This window comes from Astyanax mexicanus, chromosome 17 (genome assembly GCF_023375975.1).
Source record: "Astyanax mexicanus isolate ESR-SI-001 chromosome 17, AstMex3_surface, whole genome shotgun sequence".
Classification (NCBI taxonomy): domain Eukaryota; kingdom Metazoa; phylum Chordata; class Actinopteri; order Characiformes; family Acestrorhamphidae; genus Astyanax; species Astyanax mexicanus.
Genome location: NC_064424.1, coordinates 4,193,428 through 4,218,460, shown reverse-complemented (window position 1 = coordinate 4,218,460; position 25,033 = coordinate 4,193,428). Strand labels below are relative to the sequence as shown.

General features: G+C 36.5%; 2 protein-coding genes and 1 long non-coding RNA gene across 4 annotated transcripts in view; 1 reads left to right on the top strand and 2 right to left on the bottom strand.

Moving 5' to 3' along the window:
* Positions 1-1,585: 1,585 nt before the first annotated feature.
* Positions 1,586-5,420, bottom strand: LOC111193849 (uncharacterized). The gene is made up of 3 exons (XR_002650747.2): positions 5,261-5,420; positions 4,871-5,095; positions 1,586-1,720 (listed from the first exon to the last, which is right to left on the bottom strand). It is a non-coding gene; the product is annotated as an uncharacterized LOC111193849 (long non-coding RNA).
* Positions 4,950-19,621, top strand: zgc:86764 (uncharacterized protein LOC797431 homolog). 2 transcript variants are annotated; one of them, XM_007240856.4, is made up of 14 exons: positions 4,950-5,074; positions 6,471-6,603; positions 6,707-6,829; positions 8,034-8,267; positions 9,914-10,084; positions 11,745-11,894; positions 12,027-12,177; positions 12,877-13,013; positions 13,137-13,232; positions 14,150-14,296; positions 14,386-14,481; positions 14,574-14,702; positions 17,372-17,470; positions 19,166-19,621. In XM_007240856.4, the coding sequence occupies exons 1-14, from the start codon at positions 5,058-5,060 to the stop codon at positions 19,229-19,231; spliced, it is 1,749 nt and encodes a 582-aa protein (XP_007240918.3). In that variant the 5' UTR covers positions 4,950-5,057; the 3' UTR covers positions 19,232-19,621. The 2 variants fall into 2 exon arrangements, with proteins under 2 accessions (XP_007240918.3, XP_007240917.3); XM_007240855.4 differs by having other exon boundaries at positions 17,369-17,470.
* Positions 19,622-21,358: 1,737 nt separating this feature from the next.
* The window catches only part of si:dkey-247m21.3 (5-hydroxytryptamine receptor 4), a 93,411-nt gene continuing 89,736 nt past the window's right edge, over positions 21,359-25,033 (bottom strand). The window contains exon 10 of the mRNA XM_049466381.1: positions 21,359-24,879. Within this exon, the coding sequence (XP_049322338.1) occupies positions 24,786-24,879 (94 nt within the window). The 3' untranslated portion in view covers positions 21,359-24,785. The remainder of the gene's footprint in view (positions 24,880-25,033) is intronic.

Here is a 25,033-nt window from a genome sequence, read left to right as displayed (position 1 = left end):
GTGTCCTGTTTTGGAGCGGCCCGCGAGGTATTTTAGAAATAGAATGAAAGTTGGCCCGCTGTTAAGCAGCTTTTTATAATGTGAGATTTAAAGTTTGAACACTAGGTGTCAGAAACGGGCCAAAGAGTCTAAAAGCGGCGAGAGTGAAGTTGTAGCGCAGAAAAACGAGCCAAAGAGTCTAAAAGCAAAGAGAGTGCGCACTTATAGCGCAGAAAAACGGGCTAAAGAGTCTAAAAGCGGAAAGAGTGCGCACTTATAGCGCAGGAAAACAAGCCAAAGAGTCTAAAAGCGGAGAAGTAGCGCACTTATAGCGCAGAAAAACGGGCCAAAGAGTCTAAATGCGGAGAGGGTGCACAGTTGTAGCGCAGAAAAACGGGCCAAAGAGTCTAAAAGCGGAGAAGTTGCGCAGTTGTAGCGCAGAAAAACATGGCCAAGGAGTCTAAAGGCGGAGAAGTTGCGCAGTTGTAGCACAGAAAAAGGGCAAAAGAGTCTAAGAGCAGAGAGAATGCGCACTTATAGCGCAGGAAAACGGGCCAAAGAGTCTAAAAGCGGAGAAGTTGCGCAGTTGTAGCGCAGAAAAACATGGCCAAGGAGTCTAAAAGCAGAGAGTTTGCGCAGTTGTAGCGCAGAAAAAGGGCAAAAGAGTCTAAGAGCAGAGAGAATGCGCACTTATAGCGCAGGAAAACGGGCCAAAGAGTCTAAAAGCAAAATTTGTCATTTATTTCAATGAACAGGTTTCAGATTCGAAATCTTCTCAGAACTCTTCTCAGGTAAAACTGCGTCTCGGACGCTAAGCAGTGTATACATAATCATTTGGTGTAATAACCTTCTATAAGAGAGTTTTTAGAGGTTAGGACATCCAGAAATGTGTGCTTAGAAAAGCAGATGTCACCTGTATTACATTTTCCTCCCATTAAACCAAGATTTTACTAATATATTAGACAGTTTGGCTGTAAAAACAAAGACTGTAAAGTCCTAAAGCCTAGTTCTGGAATAAAACTAAGATATATTATTCAGATAAATAAATAATCAATGTCAGATGGTGACTGCATGTTGCTGACCTTATTTAACCTACAGTTAATAGTAGAATAGTAGAGCTTAATAGTAGAGCTTTCAGCCTCCGAAAAACTCAGAAGCATTTGAAATTAAAAACTGTCATCTGGCTGAAAGCAAAAAGAATTTGATATGTACCTTTTATACTGAAAAAAACTGGTGGTAATTTGTAAGCTACGCTAAACAAGCTGTGTTTCCATTCAAAACTGGTCAATATGTTTATGGAAAGATTCATGTATTAGTGTATCAGTGTTTAAAGAAGCAGCAGCAGTGAACTAAAGCAGGAAGAAATATGGACAAATTCAACCTTATGGTTGAAATTATATATTATTTTACAAAATTTTTATATATTAGCAAAAAAAAGGAATTAAACACAAAAATATGGATTATATCAGTGTATTTTACCAGTATTCTTGCAGTCAACCCATAGCAGTATTATGATTAATATCTCTCCAGTGTGATGGAGGAGAGAGGCCAAGATAAAGCTGGCTAAAGTAGAAAGACACTAAACTTTAAAACTACTCAGAGGACTGAGGAGTGAGTGTGGGAACTGAGTTTTAGTTTACTTCATAATACTCACAACAACATATCCCCAGGAGAAGTGGAGCTGAGGACAGAGCAGACGAGTGACTATCATTTTCTCAGTGGAATCTTCTTGTATAAAAAGCTGTGAAGAAACACAGACAGTAGTTTATATATTTTTTATTATTAAATAATGACAAATTATTAACATTTACTGCATTAATTTTTCATTTTGTACATTCCTGTCTTCAGCTTGTTTTTATCTAAATTTGTTACTGTTATATACGTAATTATCACATAAAAACATAAGGAATATAAAGACATTTAAGGTACAGAACATAGAAAAAAGACAAACTAAGTAAAGTTGAGTTAATTCAGCCATAAGAGAAAGATAATTTGGAGCAGTTTTGTTAAACTTACTTAACTTGTGTTTAAAGACTTTAGTGATTAGAATAAAGTAGTGTACTTTATTCTTATCACATGTTCCACATCCTTGTCCATAAGAGACATGGTTAAACTTTGGTAAGTTCATCCATCATAACAACTAAATTAATATTGTGACAGGTAATAAGACAAATAATAATAAGCAGTCAGGAAACAGGGAAAACCACAGAAGAGTTACACCCATTATTAGCCAGGTCATTCTGCATAGTCCCTTATGCACCAAGCTAGAAAAATTATATTTATAGACTTTAAGCACCATTATGCAAGAAGTGGCATTTCTTTATCCTGGGCTCCCTCTTCAGACTGGAAATGGAGTTTGCACTTTGAACCAGATTTGACCAAAGCTAAATATATAAGGGTTTCCAGAAATATGAATCATAAATTAGTCAAAACATTATATTTCAAATGTTAAATACGTTCAGAACAATTCATATCTATAAATAACTGCAAATAATATTATATAATAATATTATAATATATTTAATAGGGGTGGGAATCTTTTACTATCTCACGATTCGATTCGATTCCGATTTTGGGGGCCACGATTCGATTCAAAATCGATTTTTGATTCAAAACGATTTGATTTATAAAAATTTATTGAAAACTTATTGAAAAAAAAGCCTCCAAAATATACACTGGTCCTGGAGAAGGTAATGTGTTACAAAAACAATAAAATGTGCAGGAATGTGGGTCTTCAGTGACAGAGGAATCACTGGGATATCACAATGACGTTAATGAACAATAAATAAATAATAAATAACACTGCTTTATTATAAGGCTACTAGCGGTGGTGTGTAGGTGACGCTGCTGGGCTGATGTGATGATAGCAGTGGAGCGCTAAAGTTCAGGAGCAGCTGCTGATTAACTAGTTAATTTTAGGCCGTTGTATTTCTTCAGAAAGGGGGCAGGAGGTGGAGAAATTAATTCATATTGTCCATTCCTTAATTCCTCTGTGATGGGGAGCTGAAATTAGCTCTGATTAGCTTATTGTTATTTTTCCGTTCCGCCTTAAATGCTGCAGCCCGCTGCCACCTGTAGCGTTATTTAAGGTGGAACTGGAAAGTTAGCTAGTTAGCTAGCTAACAGAAACTGAAACTACTAGCGATCTTTTTTATGCTTGTTATGAAGCATTCTGCCATAAAACATTAAAACTACACGTTAATCTAAGGTAATATAGTGCTTGTTCTGCCATCTTACCGGTGATTCTCATACACCTACGCTCTGTGTGGGTCTGACGGTAAGTTCAAACTGCAGCGGCCACGGTCGCTTTGGGCAGTGGGAGGCGGAGCGAAAAACGCTTCGTGCCGCTGCAGTGTGAACTTACCGTGAGGGGTAGGGCCAAGGGAAGAAATGGGATTGGACCTTAGAATCGATTTTGGGACATTTTAAATCGATTCTGAATCGTAGTAAATGAGAATCAAGATTCTTATGTGAATCGATTTTTTGGCACACTAATATTTAACTATATTGAATAACTATTTATGTCAGAAAAAGGTTTCCAATAGCTTTTGAAATGGCTGATTCTCCCTGTCAACTTTTTTGTTTTGCAATATCTACTCCAGTATAGTACAGAAAGAACATTTAGTACTTAAGTACAGTAAAGTAGTAAAGTAAAAATATTACTCCAGTCAAGTACTGAAACAGCATTTAGTACTTAAGTACAGAAGTGAAGTAAAAAATAATACTCCAAATAATGATGATGAACTGGAGTATTATTTTACTACTTCACTACTGTACTTAAGTACTAAAATGCTACGTCTATATCTACTGAAGTATTACGTTTACTTCACTACTGTACTTAAGTACTAAAATGCTACGTCTATATCTACTGAAGTATTACGTTTACTTCACTACTGTACTTAAGTACTAAAATACTGTATCTGTATCTACTGGAGTATTATTTTACTACACTACTGTACTCAAGTACTAAAATGCTGTATCTGTATCTACAAGAGTATTATTTTTACTACTTCACTACTGTACTTAAATACTAAAATGCTGTATCTATATCTACTGAAGTATTATGTTTACTTCACTACAGTAAGTTACAAAAATGCTCCATCTGTATCTACTGGAGTATTATTTTTACTACTTCACTACTGTACTCAAGTACTAAAATACTGTATCTGTATCTACTGGAGTATTATTTTAATCTTTACTACTGTGCTTAAATACTAAAATGCTGTATCTGTATCTACTGGAGTATTATTTTTACTCCACTACTGCACTTAAGTACTAAAATGTTGTATCTGTATCTACAAGAGTATTATTTTTACTACTTCACTACTATACTTAAGTACTAAAATGCTGTATCTGTATCTACTGGAGTATTGTTTTAACTTCACTACTGTGCTTAAGTACTAAAATGCTGTATCTGTATCTACTGGAGTATTATTTTTACTTCACTACTGTACTCAAGTACTAAAATGCTATGTCTGTATCTACTGGAGTATTATTTTTACTTCACTACTGTACTCAAGTACTAAAATGCTATGTCTGTATCTACTGGAGTATTATTTTTACTTCACTACTGTACTTAAGTACTAAAATGCTGTATCTGTATATACAGGAGTATTATTTTTACTTCACTATTGTGCTTAAGTACTAAAATACTGCATCTGCATCTATAAGAGTATTATTTTTACTACTTCACAACTGTACTTAAGTAAGGTTACTAAAATGCTGTATCTGTATCTACTGGAGTATTTTTTTTTACTTCACTACTGTACTTAAGTACTAAAATGCTGTATATGTATCTACTAGAGTGTTATTTTCACTTCATTACTGTACTTAAATACTAAAATGCTAAATCTACAGGAGTATAATGAGTTCCAGAGCTGAGTTCCAGTACCGGGTGCAGGGCTGGGTGCTGGGTGCAGGGCCCCGGCGGTAGGAGGCGGTACTGGGGCCGGGCTGTGAGGAAGCTCTCAGGAAGAGGCAGAATTTAAATTTTAGCGGCGGGTTTGGCTCAGTGAGCGCTGTTCGTCCTGCGGGTCAGACTGCGGCGTATCCGGGCAGTTTACACCCAAACCAGCGCGATGGGGAGCCGAAAAAGGTGAGTTCTTCCCCGGGAGATCTGGAATTAGTGATATAAATTAACCCGCGGTCAGAGAAAGGAGCTAACAGTTAGCTTTAGCTTTAACTTTAACGTTAGCTTAGTAGCTAAGTCTTTAGCTCGCTTTTACCGAATTATCTTTATTACTTGGATAAATAACTGTATTTTCAGCATGTCTGACGGTACCTTGATGCTGTGTTGTTGTGTAGATATGACGTTCATCTCCTCCTGTAGTGGAAACGTTTATTTAGTTATGTCAGTTACTTAGCTAACTACTGTTTTTCCTTATTTTCAGCTGTTAGCTAGCGAAGCTAACTGTTACCAGTAACGTTTACTGCCGCGGGCGCATGCGCAGACGAGACATCACTGATTTTAAATAACTAAAGCTGTCCATACACTAGACTACACGATTTAAAGAGACTGAAATAATAATATTTTGAACTATTTTTTAACTATTATAAACTATTTTAATGCTCATTATTTGCAAGACTGCAACTAGATTCTTTTTGAGATTATTTCCCATCGTGCTTCTGGAGTTTACATACAATACAGTACATATTCCATATTCCATATAAAGCTACAAATAATGTGTATATCAATATCTTACTGTGATTTATTAGATACTCTTAACATTTGTCCCCATCAGTTCATTTTCTGCCTCATTGTTTTTTCTTTATTTTTTTTATAGAATCCATATTGTGTTCAACTCAACAGTGTTCTTTTTTCCCTTTTTTTGCTACAACCTTGTATAGCAAAGAATCATAGTTTCATTACTGTACATTTGCCTTTGTTTTAGATAGAATTCATGCTATAAAAAACATAATTTTTGCAGTGTGTATTTATCATACTTCACACTGCACAATAAGACAAAGTAGTGATTTTTAAAATAATAATAATAATAATAATAATATAATTTAGTGCTACCTGTGTTTAAAATACTGTGCATATTAAAGTAAGAATCAATTTCTTTCTTCCAAATTGTTAGTAAACAGTCACATGAAATATTCTTGCCTTGCAGCTTCGCATAGCTCATCTCCGATTGGTTTTTGACATTGTTCACGTCGCTTTTGCGTGAGCCAAGTTTAGCACCTCCAGGAACTTCTTCATGATGCTTAGAAATCTATTCCAGGTGGCTTTACATCATAAAGACACTGAGATTAAAATACCAAGCGTGTGCAGATCTGTCCTCAAAGATAAATGTGCTACGTAGAAGAAACTACAGTAAAAAACAAAGCCTATTCTGTGTCATTATTAAAAATAATTCTGCATGTGTTCCTGTATAGCTTTAATATAGTCTTCAAAATTACATTTTCGATGTAAGCAAGAATCTTAAAAAGATTTTAAAAAGAGCTCGAACCAGCTTTAAATTAACTGTAAGTTATATTTCTGTGTTCAGTGAAGCTCTGGCGTTCTCCCTTGTTTCTGGAATAAACCACGCCATGGCGAGGCTGGTGGACATATGGGACAGTATCGGCATCATGGAGGATCAGAGAATTGAAAGAATGCAGACTGTAAAGAAGCACATTGAGGTGAGCAGCAGCATATTTTTGTGTTATTTTGCTGTTTATTGTAACATAGATATTTGTTGCACCTGTTGAACTTAACTGTACTTTCCATTAATCTTCTGCACAGGACCTTTTAAGGGACATGATCACTGAAGAGGAGACTCTGAGACATCGCATTAGAACCAGTATCATTACCACACAGAAGGAGTTGGAGACATTATGTCTGGAGATGTCTATGGACCCATACAGAGTATGCTATGTGCATTTTTGATCTTGAACCAGCATTATTATTATTATTATTATTATTATCATTATTATTAGTGCAGCATAATATTGTTTTTCTGCATTGTCGTTGCCTGGTGTGCATGCATAAGTGTCACATAAGGCAAATGTAATCAAACGAATCAGGCTTTTACTACTTAAAACAAAAGCATAATTTACTCTATTTTATTTCCCATGAAAAAAATACCAGAGGCAGATTATGTATGCCCATTACAATGAATTTACCTTTTATTTTTGTATACGCGTAGTGCATTCTTTAATGCCATGGCATGTTGGTTCATTGACTATTAGTAAAAATCTGTGGACAATTTTATACACTACCAGTCAAAATGGTTTATGGACACCATTAATTCTGTTTTTTTATTATTATTATTTTTAAAATGTTCTGCATTGTTAATTAACACTAAAGTCATCCAAATTATGATGGAAAAACATATATGGAATTATATAGAAACACAAAGTGTTGAACAAACCAGAATATGTTTTATATTTAAATTCTTCAAAGTAGATAGAGATAGTTCTGCACATCTCTGCAAAGATCATCAAAAATGTTATGATGGTGAAACTGGCACTCATCAGGACCATCTCAGTGACTTTTTAGTTGCTGTATTTTGGTTTGTTTAACACTTTTTAAGTTACTACATGATTCCTTATGTGTTCCTTCATAGTCTGGATCACTAGATTCTTTTTGAGATTATTTCCCATCATGCTTCTGGAGTTTACATACAATACAGTACATATTCCATATTCCATATAAAGCTACAAATAATGTGTATATCAATATCTTACTGTGATTTATTAGATACTCTTAACATTTGTCCCCATCAGTTCATTTTCTGCCTCATTGTTTTTTTCTTTATTTTTTTATAGAATCCATATTGTGTTCAACTCAACAGTGTTCTTTTTTCCCTTTTTTGCTACAACCTTGTATAGCAAAGAATCATAGTTTCATTACTGTACATTTGCCTTTGTTTTAGATAGAATTCATGCAATATTTTTGCATTGTGTATTTATCATACTTCACACTGCACAATAAGACAAAGTAGTGATAGTTTGGTTTGTTTAACACTTTTTAAGTTACTACATGATTCCTTATGTGTTCCTTCATAGTCTGGATCACTTCTTTATTCATTTACTCTAATTATTGTGTATTTTCTCCTTTTTATTCACAGTTAGAGGAGGACCTGACGGTCCTGCAGCTGGAGAAGAACCTCCGCTGTCAGCTGGAGACGCTCCAGAAGGAAAAGAACGAGCGGCTGAGGGAGCTGAATGACCTGAGGCAGCAGGACGAGGAGCTGTGTGTGACCCTGTGCTCCACTCCGTATTACATTCCCAGCGGCAGCCTGCCTTCCCAAACACAGCTCCAGGAGCTCAAGGAGCACATTAAGAACCTTAGTGTGGAGAAGGTAATGGCTGCAGGGGAGAGACCCTGGCTCTGTGGCTTCTAGTTAGGGGTGTAACTAGGGGTGGTAAAAATAAAGAGGCTGGGCATTGTGTATAGCCTCACCTTTATTAACTTCATAATAACAATGAATCTTCATTATAACGATGTTTAGTTTTTTGGAATTTAATGTTTTAATGAGGCTCAAGCTCTTTTACTATTAAATGCTTGAAACCAGGGTTCTCTCCTACTGTCATCATGAGAGGCTCCATCTTTTTATTGGAAATACATTTTATTTGTAATGCGCTTTACATTTCAAAGAAATCTAAAAGTGCTACAAACGTAAAAGGCAATAAAATCAGAAGCAAATATTTTAAAACAAGTGGATAAAAACAACAAAATTACACACATCGATAGATATGCATAAAAATGTCCTAGAAGGCCTTTTTGAATAAGAAAGTTTTTATTTGTTTTTTAAAAGACTCCATGCTCCTGTGGCGCCCTCAGTGAGTCTGGGAGGGCATTTCACATACGTGGGGCAACTAACAAACAATGATCCTGATTGTGGCGCTTTATTAAAAACAAAAACAACAGCATTACTTTAACAAATGCTTAAAATACACATATTTTTTCCTAATTATATTACTGGATGAATTTCAGAGTTTTAGTTCTTTTTAAGAAAAATCTGCATTATATTGTCAAAATTAAATTAATCACAAAAAAATGAATTAAAATCATAATTTTTTTATACTGGAATTTCTCAGTGTTATTTTTTGAGGGGATGATTATAAAAGTGTAGAGTGGTTTAGGTCTGACAGAATAGATAATTTTGCGCTGTATTATAATTACAGAGAGAGAGAGAGAGAGAGGAAACAAAATGAAACGAGAGAGAGGGAGGGAGAGACAGTACAAGCGTTTGCATTTACACTGGAAAGCGACAGGCGACTGTTCCAGGGTTCCTACAGGTGCTTGAAATCCTGGAAAATGCATTAAAAAGTGTATGAGTTGAGTATATGTATGTATAAATGCTCTCAACTCCTCCTGAATTTGACATACTACAATTACTGCTCAATCAAATGAATAGGGTAAACATACATTGAAGAACATTGGTATTTAAATTGTGTGAAACTGACACAAATAAATCCATAATTCTTGTTACTTACTTAGAAGTATTTTTTTTTTCTCAGTAGAATAGTGTGTGAAGTGTGGAGAATAGTTTTGCGGTATGTTGATTATGGCTGAATCGCAGTTTTGAGATATCACTTAACATTAATTTACCACAGCTGAAAAAGGTGCTGGAAAAACTTGAAAATGGGCCTTGAAAGTGCTTAAAAAGTGCTTGAATCTTACCTTGTAAAAGGTGTATGATTTGAATTATCTGCGTGCGCTCTCTGCACTCTAGTTCCGCTTTATGTTCATTGGTTTCACAAGTCTCTTTACCGTGTATTCTGTGTGTGTTTGCCCAAACCTAACCGTGATCCCTTGTACCGTGACGGTTCATACAGAATACACGTACCGTTACACCCCTAGCTTCTAGCTACTTTAGTTCTTTCCTGTGTCTCTCTTGCTCCTCTGGGAGTTTGGGAAAAGTTAGAGCTTGAGTAATCAACACTCACCACAGGATGTCTGTTATTAATCACCGCTGTCGCTCCGTCCCATCTGTCGGCGCAGGAGAGCAGGGTGAAGGTGTTCTCTGGCCTCCGGGAGGACATCAAGAACCTGATGGATGAGATGGGCCACGAGCCTGAGACCAGCCTGGAGAGGGACTCTGTGGGTTCTGATACAGACATCTTCCTGCTCACACACGAAAACATCCAGGCCCTGAAGCTGCTCCTCAGCCAGGTATTCAAGCTTAATGCTATTGTGTTTTTAGAGCATTACTTTAATTTTTGTTGCATTTATTAGTCACACCTTTTCTTCTACTTGAAACAAAGCTTTTAAAAACGGATATTTAAATGTAAATAAAAAAATAATTTTAGAATGTATCATCATGAATAATTTTGCCAGTCATATGAAAAAGTTTGGGCACCCCTATTAGTTTTAATAATTTTTAATTCTAAAAATTTGGGTGTTTGCAACAGCCATTTCAGTTTGATATATCTAATAACTGATGGACACAGTAATATTTCAGGATTGAAATGAGGTTTATTGTACTAACAGAAAATGTGCAATATGCATTATGGGTATGGGCACCCTTATCATTTTATTGATTTGATTACTCCTAACTACTTTTTACTGACTTACTGAAGCACTAAATTGGTTTGGTAACCTCATTGAGCTTTGAACTTCATAGCCAGGTGTATCCAATCATGAGAAAAGGTATTTAAGGTGGCCAATTGCAAGTTGTTCTCCTATTTGAATCTCCTCTGAAGAGTGGCATCATGGGCTCATCAAAACAACTCTCAAATGATCTAAAAACAAAGATTGTTCAACATAGTTGTTCAGGGGGAGGATACAAAAAGTTGTCTCAGAGATTTAACCTGTCAGTTTCCACTGTGAGGACTGTGTGTTCATGATGTATTTTAATATTGTTGTGATAAATATTCAGGGATTAAATCATGATTAAAAAAAATGAGAGAGCTGGTACTTCCTTGTATTTTTGGGAGAGGGACAGAAATAATTGAGAGCTTTAACAGTGCGAGTGATGTGAACACTAGCTCCATATTCCGCCTTCTACAGCTTAGAAAGGAAACTATGCTCTGCTTAATTTGGAACACACTCCCTCCTCACATAAGTGAATTACAATCCATTACAACATTGAAAATTGATCTTGTTTTAAGTATAATAATGGCTTTATTTTGATCACTTATAACTATATACAGTCCCCTCCCCCCCAAAAGTATTGGAACAGTGATGCCGATCCCTTTATTTCTACTGTAGAATTAAAACATTTGGGGTTGACATTAAAAGATGATTATGAGCCAAAAGATCATCATTTTAACTTTTATTTCCAGGTCTTTACATCTAAATCTGATAAACAGTTCAGAAGATACTGTAGCACCTTCTGTCTGAACCCACACATTTTTCCCATCAGCAGAAAGTGCTGGAACAGATACACTTAAAATAGATTAAAGTGAATAAGACTTAGTATTTAGTTGCAAATCCATTGCTTGCAGTAACTGATTGATGTTGCATCTTCTTTCAGCTTCATAGTTTCAGTTTTCATGTTTTTAGTCCTCTAACTATAAATGCTCAGTCTGCACAGATAAAACACAAATCTGAAACTGCGTAGAAACATTTATTTATATATATTTATTGATTAAATAATAATTAAATCAGGACACGCCTGGGCAGTAAAGCACACCTCCCTGTCACATGTTTCAATACTTTTTGCTGATGGGAAAAATAGGTGGTTTCAGACAGAAGGTGCTGCTACAGTATCGTTTGAACTGTGTATCAGATTCAGATGTAAATACCTGGAAACCCAAATGTTTTAAGTTTACAGTAGAAATAAAATTGCTCAACATAATCTGTCTAAACTTCCGTTCTCTTTCCTGTGTAGCTAGAAATAAAGAAGGAATCCCTTATTTCATCTCGGGACAAACTCAAGAATCGAGCTACCAGCCTGTGGCATCGCCTGAGTTATCCGGAAGAGGAAGCGGAGGAATTTAAACAGGAAGCACTGAGCACTCTGTCTGATGACCTTAGAAGGGTAGGAGCTTTATAGTGGGTTTCTGGTACTATCTGCTATCAGAGAATGATAAAATAAAAAACAACGCTTCTGTCAAAGAGGAAAAGCAGGATGATGGCTCACAGAGTTTACCTAAATGTTGTGTCTTTACAGTGGAGGAACACAGTGGAGCGTCTGGAGGTTCTGCAGCGGGCCAGGCTGGAGGAAGTGATTGATAAAGTACGGCAGGAGCTCGTGGTCCTGTGGGACAAATGCATGTTTGGACCAGAGCAGAGAGAACCATTCAATGCACACTTCTGTGATAGTAAGTTACATTTCTGAGCAAAACACAGCAAAAATACATCTTAGCAAGTTACTTCGTTTTAACCAATAGGAGCTCAGACCACTTTCTCTATTGTGATTAAAAAGAGCACATGGCTCAGGGCCCTATCTTATACCCTGCTCATTGCTATCTTACACTTCACCAACAGTGCTTCTGAATGTATCTACGCTGGTGGTCTGGAAATAACCCAGCATGGCTACACTGCAAAATATTAATTGGCCAAAACTAGACAAGATACGTAAATTTAGACCAATATACTTATATTAAACAAGCAAAAAATCTGAGAATGGGGTAAGTTAATAATGTTTATTATATTTCTTAAAATGATCACAAATTATCTTTTTTTATTATTATTTTTATTTGGCTTAAATTTGGGCACCAGACGTATAATAACTTGACTGGTTAATTTTTTTTTCTACATTATTTGTCAAGAAATAATACTTAGAACAAGCAGAAATATCTATATTTAAGGAATTAGACATTTTCAGTAGATGCAATTGCTTAAAACGACAAAAAAAGTAAAAAAAAAAAAAGGTTAAATATAAGTTAAAAGTTTAAACAATAGGCATCTTACATTTACATTTGAAAAACTAGATTTAAGGGGATTTAACTAAAGTTGAATAAATCCCCTTAAACTAACATATATTAATAGTTTTGTTCCTCTGTTCTGCTGTTCTACAGATAACTACACAGAGGAGCTGCTGCTCCTACACGATTCTGAGCTGCTGAAAATGAAGGGTGTTTATGAGGCGGCTCGTCCGTTACTGGAGGGCGTAGAGAAATGGGAACGTCACTGGGTTCTCTTCCAGGATTTTGAGGTGCTCAGAGAAAACGCTCAAATAAAACTCTCTTAATAAACTCTCAATGTTTAAACATTCAATAAGTCTTCAATAAAATTGAGTAGACAATTATAAGTGATTGTTTTCTGTTTTTTTATGCAGAGAAAGGCAGCAGATCCAAACCGATTCTCCAACAGAGGAGGAGCTTTACTGAAGGAGAGCAAGGATCGGGCCAAAGTGCAGAAGTTGCTTCCCAAGGTATAACTCTAGAATGAGTTCCCCCTGCATTGATCAGCATAGTCTAGACCTGCTGAATTAGAAGGAAAACATGGCGACACTCCTGATTCTACTGTTGTCGCTTAAAATGTGCCTTACAATCTGGTGCACCTTATGCCCTAACCAGACGTGATTAGTTTCTCAAGGGAAATTAGTTCATCTGAGAAAATTACAGGTTGAATTATCTACTGTGTTTCACTGAACTCCGTGGTCCTGTGGTAATTTTAGTCTTGTCAGGACGCACATCTCTGAGTTTTGTCTCACACTTTGGCAGTGCGTTTCCACAGAGATCAACGTTAAAAACAGAACGTCGAGTGGAAATGGAGGAGCTACTGAACGCCGCAATGTCATGTGACTGAGAAAAAACCCTAAAAAATCACTGATCCTCCTGTTTTTTTAATTGCAGTCCGGATGCAGGAGTTTTATCACTGAGTAGAAGTGTAAAAAAAAAAATCACAGACGTCCCCCTGAGAAAATAATCCTGACCGGATATGGCTTTATTGTTTGAAAATACAGTATCTGTCTATTGTGTGAAATACAGTCAATAAAACACTAGATACCTGCTTGGTAGGAGTTATTAAACTCGTCTTATGCTCGTTTGTGTAGGTTCGGTGTCCTTAGCATGGCAACCCGAGTGAGCTTGGGGTCTGTGGAAAGGTGGGCGTGTCTGTAGTGTGTTATCTGCCCTGCCCTCCCCTCATCTGTGTTTTAAAATTGGACTTCTGTGGCCATTTAACACTCTTGCTGTCTCATTGTCTAACTTTAACACGTTTCCTTAGTCTGAAAATCAACACTATACGATACAAAAGTCTATTTTCTTTACTCACACTCCTCTTGTCCACATTAGTGTTTTGTTTCACTCTCTCTCTCTCTCTCTCTCTCTCTTCGTGCACACACAGCTAGAAGAAGAGCTGAAGACCCACGTGGAGGCTTGGGAAAAGACTCAGGGCTCCCCCTTCCTGTTAAAAGGCCAGAGGGTGATGGAGTACATCTCTAAGCAGTGGGAGGAGCATCGCATGCAGAAGGACAAGGAGAAGAACGAGCGTGTGAGTTCTGTGTTTGTTTTGATCGATTATAACTCTGCTACACAGGGGAGCTTTTAATAATCACAGACTCCCTCTCCGCTGCTCTACAGATGTCCAAAAAAGCAGACAGCTCTCATTTTAAAACCCCCACTAAGAGACCCCACGGACAGGCCAACAGCAGCGTGACCCCCAGCAAGATCAGGAAGGTGCAGCAGATAAACAGACCAAAAAAATAAAAAGCTCAGGCTGAATCACAGACACTGTCCTCATTCAGTTCCCTGTTCTTTTTTCCTGTTAGACTCCTAGTCAAGCTGCTCTTCGCACCCCAACCATGAGCAGCAGCAGCAGCATCAGCAGCAGTGTCAGCACCAGCAACGTGTCCAGCACCTTCCTCTGTGTTCCTGGAAAGCCTCCACTATCAGCAAAGGTAAAACCACTGCTCAAATTTATCCTGGTTTAATCTGTGTTGTGTTTAAGATCTGCGTGAGAATAGTCTGAAATATAAACAGGGTTTCTGCAGATCCATATAACAGGGTTCGTACAGTCATGAAAAACCTGGAAAAGTCATGGAATTTTAAAAATAGCAATTTCCAGGCCTGGATAAGTTTTGGAAAAATAGAAATACCTAGTAAGTTTTGAAAAAGTAACAGAAATTTGGTCTCCAAATCTTTGTGTTTCAATTTATCAATGGAGAAAATCTATTTTGAGCTACAAATACATAAATCAGCTCAGAGTTAATTTAGCAATTTAGCCCTAAACAATGGAGCTCTCAGGATCTGACACACATTTTATTATTAAAGTTTGTGTTTCATTCATTTTAGGTCTACTATGATCAATTCTAGTTATAGTTTTAGTTGATTTTTGGTTTTATTTTCTATGTCTGCACTGGTCATGGAAATTGAACTTGAAGGCATGGAAAAGTCATTAAAAAAATCATGAAAATGTGTTGGTTAAAAAGTGTATGAACCCTGATATAAAGTCTTAAAAGGTCTTTAGTTTTTTTTTTTGTTTAGACAAATAAATTAAAGGGCTTAATTTGTCTTAAACTGTCTTTAAATGTCTTTTAAAATGTCTGTAAAAATGGCACTGTTTTATTTTCACACGTTAAATTTTGAATAAGAGTTTCAGTTATCAAAATGTATTGATTTATCTGTAGGAGTGTGGAAACTGCTGATTCGGGGGTTAAATTGCACAAAAAAAATCTTTTTTTTTTATGCAGTATTTTTAAATTAAATACTAAATAATAGGGGTGTTTTATGCAATATCATATCGTACAGCAGGGATGGGCAACTTCCATGATGGAGAGGGCCACATTTTTTTCAGCATGACCATTGGAGGGCCACATGACCTCGCACTTCAAATAATTGAATATGAAAAACGCTACAAATGATTTTCAATAAGAACAAATTTTATATGAATTTATATCTGTATGTTTACAGCACCAACATTTATCAACAACTATTTTCTGCATATTAATGCATTTTAATACGGCAAAAGACAAACCGTTTGCTTAAAAAAAGTGCAAAAAGGAAGTCCTTCATATCAAAGAACAAAAAGTTTGCTTAAAAAACTGATTGCAAATACAGTAGTTCCTCTGTGTAAAATAAGTTCATTATAACAAGTCCTTCATAAGCAACAAGGACAAAACATTTGCTTATAAAAGTGCAAAAGGCATTTGAACTCATTTATAACAAAGAACAAAAAAGATTTAAAAACTGATTGCAAATAGCTCATTCAATAATAGCAGAAAACTAGACCACAGAGGCCCAACATTTATTGAAGCTAATGAGAGAGCTGTGGTTTGGCCTGCTGGCTCACAATGGACTTGATGTCAATGTCAATTTTCGTGGTTGTTTGGCAGCGCCCTCTAGCGGTCAAAAGTAGAATTACGTTTTTTTTTTTTTTTTTTTTTTTTTAATTATGAAATTATGAAATTATTTTTGATCTATTCGCGGGCCGCACTGAGTGATGACGAGGGCCGTGTGCGGCCCCCGGGCCGCCAGTTGCCCATCCCTGTCGTACAGTGTAGTGAAAATACTTGGATTTGATGAAAAAAATCCTCTATTTTGGCGATAAGGATTCATAAAAGCAAAAATTATCTTATTCAGTCTTGTTCTGTCTGTTCTTGTTAAATTGTGGAATTTTTTTTTTTTTTTTTTTTTTTTTTTTTTTTTTTTTTGAGTAGTTAAAATGTGTATTTACCCATACTAGCAGATACCCTGTTTTAGTAGTTAACAAACAAATATTTCGCATGTGACAAACTTGGTTAACAATTCAGTTATAATATAATTTTTTTGCGTTTCAAAAACATTATACAGGTTACTATTGTTGATAACAGAATATTTTTAATTCTAAATATTTTAGATAAAAAAAATACTTACTTAAATAATATAAAGACATTAAAATACCAATAAGATCTGTATTTTAATTTTAGGTAAATTTAGGTAGTCGCATATCATGTATTCTGATTTTTTTTTTTTTTTTTTTTTTTTTTTTTTTTTTTAATGGCTATTTAAGTAGTCAACAAATATAGCATGTGACAAACTTGGGTAACAATTTAATTATTATATAATAATTTTTATGAGGTTAAATTGCTGGGGTCAAACTGACCCCAAACATAATAGCCATTAAAATCTATAGCCATTAAAATACCCATACGATCTCTATTCTAAGTTTTAGGTAAATAAAGGAGATTAATTTTATTTAATTATTTTTGTATTTATTTAATTTATTTTATTAGTTGTTTTAAGGAGTCAACAAACAAATATAGCATGTGACACAAAAACTTGAATAATTATTATATTATATATACTTATTCTTATACTTATAATATACTATATTAATATAAAATAGTTTAAAATTGCTGGGTCAAATTGACCCCAAAAATAACATGTTACTATTGTGGATAATTTAACATTTTTAATTTTAAATGTTTTTAAGGAGAGTGAGAGAGAGAGAAAGAGAGAGAGTACACAAAACAGTTCCTTTGACAAACACTAGAGAGCACCATTGCCCAGGACATTGTGTTTGTCCAGATTCTGATTTTCTTGATTCAGCGAGGCTCATTTATTTGATCTTGTTTGTTTGATCCAGCAGAGAACTAAGACCATAGAGACTTGTCCGAACCCCAGAACTCCACTGCAGGAGTCCAACAGTGATAAGAAGCCCAGCTCCATCAGTTACGCAGACTTTACAGTAAGTAAAACGTTTCACAGCCTTTTACACTGACCTGCCGCATGATGGAACAATCATACGCACCATACTTGTGCTGGGCACAGATAGGATTTGGCCTCCACCAACTCTGTGAACACGCACACTCTAGATCAGGGGTGTCCAAACTTTTTTTGTTGGGGCAGAAGGAGAAATATATTTGAAGTCACGGGCCACAGACTCTGTAATAAAACAAATAATGAAATATACCACTTTAAATAATACTTTTTCCTGATTATTTCATTTACACACCATTTTACTTGACTTACTATCTTTATCTTTGACAGTGTTGTGTAAACTAAGATTTTTCAAATTGATGTTTAATTTCATGATGTCTCTTAACATTTAAACTCCTTAATTACGGCAACTATTAGACTCTTTGACCCGTTTTTCTGCGCTACAACTGCGCACCCTCTCCACTTTTAGACTCTTTTAGCCATTTTTTGCTTTAGAAATGTGCACCCTCTCAGCTTTTAGACTCTTTGGCCGTTTTTTGCTTTAGAAATGCGCACCCTCTCAGCTTTTAGACTCTTTGGCCGTTTTCTGCGCTACAACTGCGCACTCTCTCCGCTTTTAGACTCTTTGGCCCGTTTCTGACACCTAGCGTTCAAACTTTGAATCTCACATTATAAAAACCTGCTGAACAGCGGGACAACTTTCATTCTATTTCTTAAATACCTCGCGGGCCGCTCCAAAAAAGGAAACTGGCCGCAAATGTCCTGCGGGCCGTAGTGTGGACACCCCTGATCTAGTGAGTACACTCAGAAGACACGTGCAGTGAATAAGAATACGTGCTCTAGCCGCTGAGCCACCACTGCCCCAAAGTACATGCCGGAAGCCACTCTGTTGAAGTACATCGTTATACGGTTTTGTTCCAGTGAAGTTTCTCCATCACTAAGACTGGAGCAGTATTAGCATTAGCCGCTAACCATGCTAGCTCTTTCTTCATTCAGAGGCGAGTATATCGGACTGTAGTCTGCTTGCTTTTCGTGTTAAAACAAACTATGTAGGACGAACTGGCAGCTGATATCGCCCTGGTTCTCTTAAAACTTCTTCTTTTTAAATTAGTTTTCTTCACCTAACTTAGTTAGCTAAGTTAGCGAGACCTGTTGAATTAAAAATTAAAAATAAACGTACCTTGAAAGTGCGCTTTATAATCTGGTGCGCCTTTTTAGTGCAAAATAATGGTCCGGTCTCAATCCCAACAAACTATCAAATATACTCCTCATATTTGTGATAAACGGTTGTTCAGGTGCAGTTTAACCTGATTAATTAATGCAGCTTTTAACAAATAATGGTTCTTCTGCTGCTGTATTATATAAGCTGTTTTTACACTGAACATGTATGCCAGTGGACAGCATGCATCCCATTGAAAACAATGTTTTAAAAGCACAGCTGCAAATATTCTGCGTTCAGTGTTTAGGCAGCTTCACGCAACATAGATATAGGTGCTGGTTTGGAACACAGAATTTTCTAGCTATATTTACCTTCTTGCTCCCACACCTGACAAATGATTCAGACCAGAGAACCCAGCTACAGGTGAAAATGCCCTGTGATCTCATGATTTTTGGCATGTCATTGTACATTGGGGAGACCATTTATTTTACACTTTCAACACAACAATTATAAATATTAAAACAGGCTAATATTTACCTTTTGTCGTTTGGTTTCCTCCTCCAGAATGAGCTCTCCAAAAAAGCCAATCACAACGCCATTCTGAACTCCACCGTTAAGGACATGCTGTGATTTTGTCTCCAGAGCGTAGATCATTCTACAATTTCCTCCCACGGTTCGTGGTCTGGAATTTCAGGTCATTATTTTTATAAAAGGTCAATATCATGGGCATTTACCGATTTGAGAAGCATTTAAATATTACATGTTTTTTTTATTGTGTGTGTGTGTGTTTGTTGAGTGATGTCTTTTTTCTTTTTAAAGAGCTTTCTTTTGCCTTTGCAGTTTATGCAGTTTATCTATGTTTTAAATCTCTTTAAATCTTTTTTTTTAACCCTTCTTTGTACAGTATGATTCTTGATTCTTTTGTAGGGGCATGCAAATGTGATGCATTTAAAATATTTTGTTCCGAGTGCTTCTGAAGCTGTGTCTGTTTTGTTAAAAGCCAAATAAATATCGACAATATGTGTGTGTGACCCTTATTGATCAGAACATATAATCTAAAGCCCTTTTCGGACGGGATTAGTTTCTCAGGGGGGCGTTGAAAAAACAGGAGGACCAGTGAGTTTTTTTTGGAGTTTTTTGGCTTTTTGCGGTGTTCAGTAGCTCCTCCATTTCCACTCGCTGTTGTTTTTAACATGGATCTCAGTGGAAACGTGCGCCCAAAGTATAATTACAGTGAGTGGCAGTGGACAAATAGATATTTTATTAAACATGAGGAGAAGAGACTCAGATATGTGCGTCTGGACAGGACTAAAATTACCGGAGGACCACAAAAAAAAAAAAGAGTTCAGCTAAAAACAGTAGATAATTCAGCCTGTAATTTTCTCCGAGGACGTCTGAGAAAAACACATACATGGTCATCCTGGATGGGAATAAATTCACAGAGGATAAAAACCAATCAAGGGCATCCCTAGTATCTACTAGGGTTGTGCCATATCGTATCATACGCAATAATAGCGCCAACATCTTTGAATATGGTGAACGATAGATATTATACCCTGAAATATCGTACCGTATCAGCCGCCCCTAATTATCACATCAGGATGCTACATTTTTACTGTTTTTAGCAAAAAAAAAAATCACACTGTTCTCATTTCCCATTTTATATCTAATAGAGACAGATTATATCTGTCCAGTATCATTTATTTTACTTTAATCCTGGATATATGGAGATATATGGAGTGCTTTATTTTTAGTATAATGACATTCTGGATCATGGACTTTGATAAAATTCTTGTATTTTATAATATCTCAGTTTGGGGTGTGGCATTTCATATCTAGGGTTCGTACGGTCATGAAAAACCTGGAATTAAAAAAAAAAAAGTAATTTTCAGGCCTAGATAGGTTTTGGAAAAATAAAAATACCCAGAAAGTTTTGGAAAAGTCATGGGAATTTGGTCTACAAATCTTGTGTTTTCGTTTATCGATGGAGAAAATCTATTTTCAGCTAACAAATTCAACAGCTCAGAGTTAATTCAGTAACTTAACCCTATACAATGGAGCTCTCAGGATCTGACACACGTTTTATTATTAAAGATTGATTATAGTAGGCCTAAAATGAATGTGACACACAATTATAGTTTTCGTTGATTTTTGGTTTTATTGACCATTAAACATCGTATGGTCATGAAAAGTCATGGAAATGTGTTGGTTAAAAAGTGTAAGAATTTAATTTTAATTTTGTTGCTGTAGTGCATTGCTGAAATATCGATATCTTGAAAATACCCTGGAATATCGTGATGATATAATTTAAGACCATATCGCCCAACCCTAGTATCTACCAATCTTACTCAGATGCAGACAGTGGTGTTGTAGTCTTTCTACCTTTCGCTTCACAGGTTCTCTGGTCTGTATACTCTGCATGTTTAATTGTGATTTGGATCATTTGATGACTGTAAGCCTCTTTCTGAATGGTGCATCATCTGTAATTGGCTCATTTGAGCGCAGTGATTTATAATGGCTTGGGCTCCTGCACACTTTCAGAGCAATATGGATCATTATGTAATTAACAGATCGACGGTCGTCTGTCTGCTGTGAAATCCCGTCTATCTGTCTAGGGAGCAAGAAACGATGAGGAGAATTGGGATATTAATCAAACATGGGGTTTGTATGAATAATGAATATTACCGGTACTGTACTTTTTTCACTGGTGCTGTGAACAGAGACCGAGTAATACCATGTATCATGTGTTTGGATTCAATTGATTTTTTTTTTTTATTATTATTATTTATTTAATAAATAATAGGCAACATCTCCCAGAAGATCTGTCCCACAAAAAAAACATTTAGACAATATTTCAACACAGAAAAATCAAACGTAATATAAGAAGGTACAATAAGAAATGTCACATGGTGACAGTCGTCGTTGTTGCTCCCCGTTTCTGAAGCCGAAACTACACGTCGTAAAATAAATAGAGCAGTGAAGTAAAGAACGTCTGGGACGTGGACCCCAGACTGATGTACGCTGACCGGTAGTTAATGTTGCGATTAAACCATTGCTTTAATGGCTTTTAAGCAGCAGCTTTAAATAATAATAATAGTTTTATTACTTGGACACACTGTTAGCATGTGCTGGTCATAAGGCAAGCCTGACGACCCGCTGAGACACTGTAATAAAGTAAGAAACTGGTGAGAGAGACAGGTTTAGAGTCCGGGGCACGTGTGCAGATCTGCACTGTGCTGAACTGAAGGGGATTAGAGGAAATTACACTATCACTTACACTATATTACCAAAAGTATTCACTCACCCATCCAAATCAATAAATTCAGGCGTTTTAATTACTTTCATAACACTTTCAGGCCTTCAAATGAGATTATCTTAAAGGAGAACTCTCTCACACTGTAAAATAGACTTTTGTTGTAGTAAAACATGATAAAAAGGTGCTTATCTTTGTTAAATAGCACACCTCCGCTCTCCCACAGCTTTCAGAAATATAGTAATTTTTACAGCAGCTGCTTCAGGACATAATTTACACTGACAAATTGCTTTTTAAACCGTTTTCCAGCTCAAAGTAGCTCCACACCTCCTTGGTAGAATCCGGAGAGCCCTGACATTTAAAATGAGGCATTAATAACTTAAAAAGTGCACAAGAAGCTTATTAAAAAACACTGTTTACATCCTATAACTCTACAGCTTTAGCTCCGAGCGCCGCCATTACTGTACTGATAATGACATAGACATTAGAGGTTGCCGGATCGATCCAAATATTGATAATATCGATACCAACGCTGGTATTGATATTGAGCAATACTCGTGTAATAAGATCGATACTCAAGCTTTTTTTCTCTCCGGACGCACTGACTGCTGCGCACGCGGATTCATCCAAATCTACTCTTTGAAAGAGTAGTACTGCGCTACGCACCCCCCCTCAGCCAATCAGACATGCAGGTAGGCTCAGCCTGGCTCGCCCACTCAGCGCTCTCCTTTTTTACACTATGATAATTTAAGAAAAAAACAAAATTGCACTAAAAGGAAGAGAAGAAAAATCTTTTTTTTTATTGTTTTTCCTCAGTATGATTCTATTTGGAAAAAGAAATAAAGAAAAAAGAATTAGAAAAAATGTCTAGTGAGGGGAGAAATTTTATTTAATTTTTGCATTGCCAAAAAAGTTTTATTTTCCTAATGTTAAGGCAAACTTTTTGTTACTTTTCCATTGTTTCTAAACTAAACTGTTGCTTTTGATAATAAAATATATTGGCGAAATTCTGTCCTAGGTCTTTTGAAGCTTAAATATTAAAAAGTATATCGCAATATTTGCCCTGTATTTACTTGGTATTGCCCACCTCTAATACACACATATACATAGACTCAGCATAGCCTGCCTCAAAGGCACCGGCTGCTACACTTTGCGGTGTCTATGTGTTATATGTCTATGTCATTATCAGTACAGTGATGGCGGCGCTCGGAGCTGAAGCTAGCGTTATAGAATGTGAACAGTGTTTTTTAATAAGCTTTTTGTGCACTTTTAAAGTTATAAATGCCTCGTTTTAAATGTCTGGATTTTAAATGTTCAAATATCTGGATCTCAGAATGCTGTGGAAGAACGGAGGTGTGCTATTCATCAAAGGTTAGAACTTTTTATCATGTTTTACTACAACAAAAGCCCATTTTACACCAGAGTTCTCCTTTAATAACTATAAAATAAAAAAGTGCACAAGAAGCTCGTTAAAAACCACTGTTTACATCCCGTAGTGTTAGCTTTCAGCTCCGGGCGCCACCATCACTGTACTGATAATGACATAGACATATATATACATAGACTCAGCATAGCCTGCCTCCTGGCGTAGCAGCCGGCACCCAGTGCGTTTATTTATTGACACTGAGGAAGGTGTTTAATACACCTATAATAATCACAACACTATCAAATTTTTACCTGATTTTCACACGGTTTGGTTTGTTACAAAGGGTAGAGATGTAGTAACGATTCAGGACACTGTCGCACATAAAAAAGATGTGCTTTCATGCTGAAATACTTTGTGTAATACTAGTATTAAGCTACTTTGAGCCTGGATAACTATGTAAAAAGCGATTTAAGTAGCCATTGCACTGAGTGCTTTGCAAAAAGCACAAAATTACTGTATCTTAGAACGCTGCAGGAGAGCAGAGGTGTGCTATTCATCAAAGATGAATACTTTTTATCATGTTTTACTACACCCAAAGCCTGCTCTACACTGCAGTTCTCCTTTAATAACAGTGAATGGGTTTTTATGGCCGAGCAGCTGCATCCAAGCCTTTCATCACCAAGCAATGCAATGCAAAGCTCCTGATGCAGTGATGTAAAGCATGGCGCCAATGGACTCTAGAGCATGAACTTCAGTGTAGATCCTTGAGTGACAAATCACACTTCTCTGTCTGGCAACCCAATAGACAAGTCTGTATTTGGCGGTTGCCAGGAGGACTGTAATTGTCTCACTGTATTGTACCAACTGTAAAGTTTGGTAGAGCGGGGATCATTATACCAAGAGGTTTGGGGATGACCCCTTCCTGTTCCAACATGACTGTGTGACTTTGGTGTGGAAGAACTTGACTGGCCTGCACAGAGTCCTGACCTCAACCTGATAGAACACCTTTAGGATGAATTTAGAAATGACCATAAACACATTACTAAACCTCGTGTAAAGCTGAAAACCCTTCCCAGAAGATTTGAAGCTGTTATAGCTGTAAAGGGTGGGCTGAGATCACATTAAACTCTATAAGTTAAGATAAATTAATTCACATATGTGTGCAAAGGTAGATGAGTGAATACTTGGCAACATATTGTATATAAATGAGAAATGAGGAGGTGAAAGCACCTCATGGCCTCTTGAAAATCTGTTCTGTCGAGAGAGGTTTCTTTAGAGCCTTCACTCCATTGTCCACTTGGTTTTGTTCCTCTCCGCTTCGAGCTTAACCTGCGTTCCTGGAGGCTAATTACATCCCGCACTCTATTGTGCCTGGCCTGCCCTTTGCATCTGTACAGCAGGCCTGAGAAATGCCTCTTCACAGGGTTCACTGTAGCGATGGGTGAAATCCACACCATCATTACAGCATTCATTTGTGTCTCATCTGAATACCTCCCATGGCTTGATGCTCATTGGTTGTAACAGCTCGTTGCTATCTGCAAGTCTGTAGGTCTGTCCTCTCTTTGCTATAAAACGCCGGCGGACTCTTGAGATTCCTGTTCGCTGGATAGAATTCGCTTTCCGTTGTCGCTGTAGCTTCGGTTGGGAAGAAACGACAATCTGTGCAGAAAAAAGAACAGACATTTCATCAGGATTAGAGATTACAGGTTACGGTACCACTTTAAAATAAGACTACCTTTATAAAGGGTTTATAAATGGCTTGTAAATTAGATTTTTACTTATTATTGATTAGGTTGTAAATGCCTTAAAAACC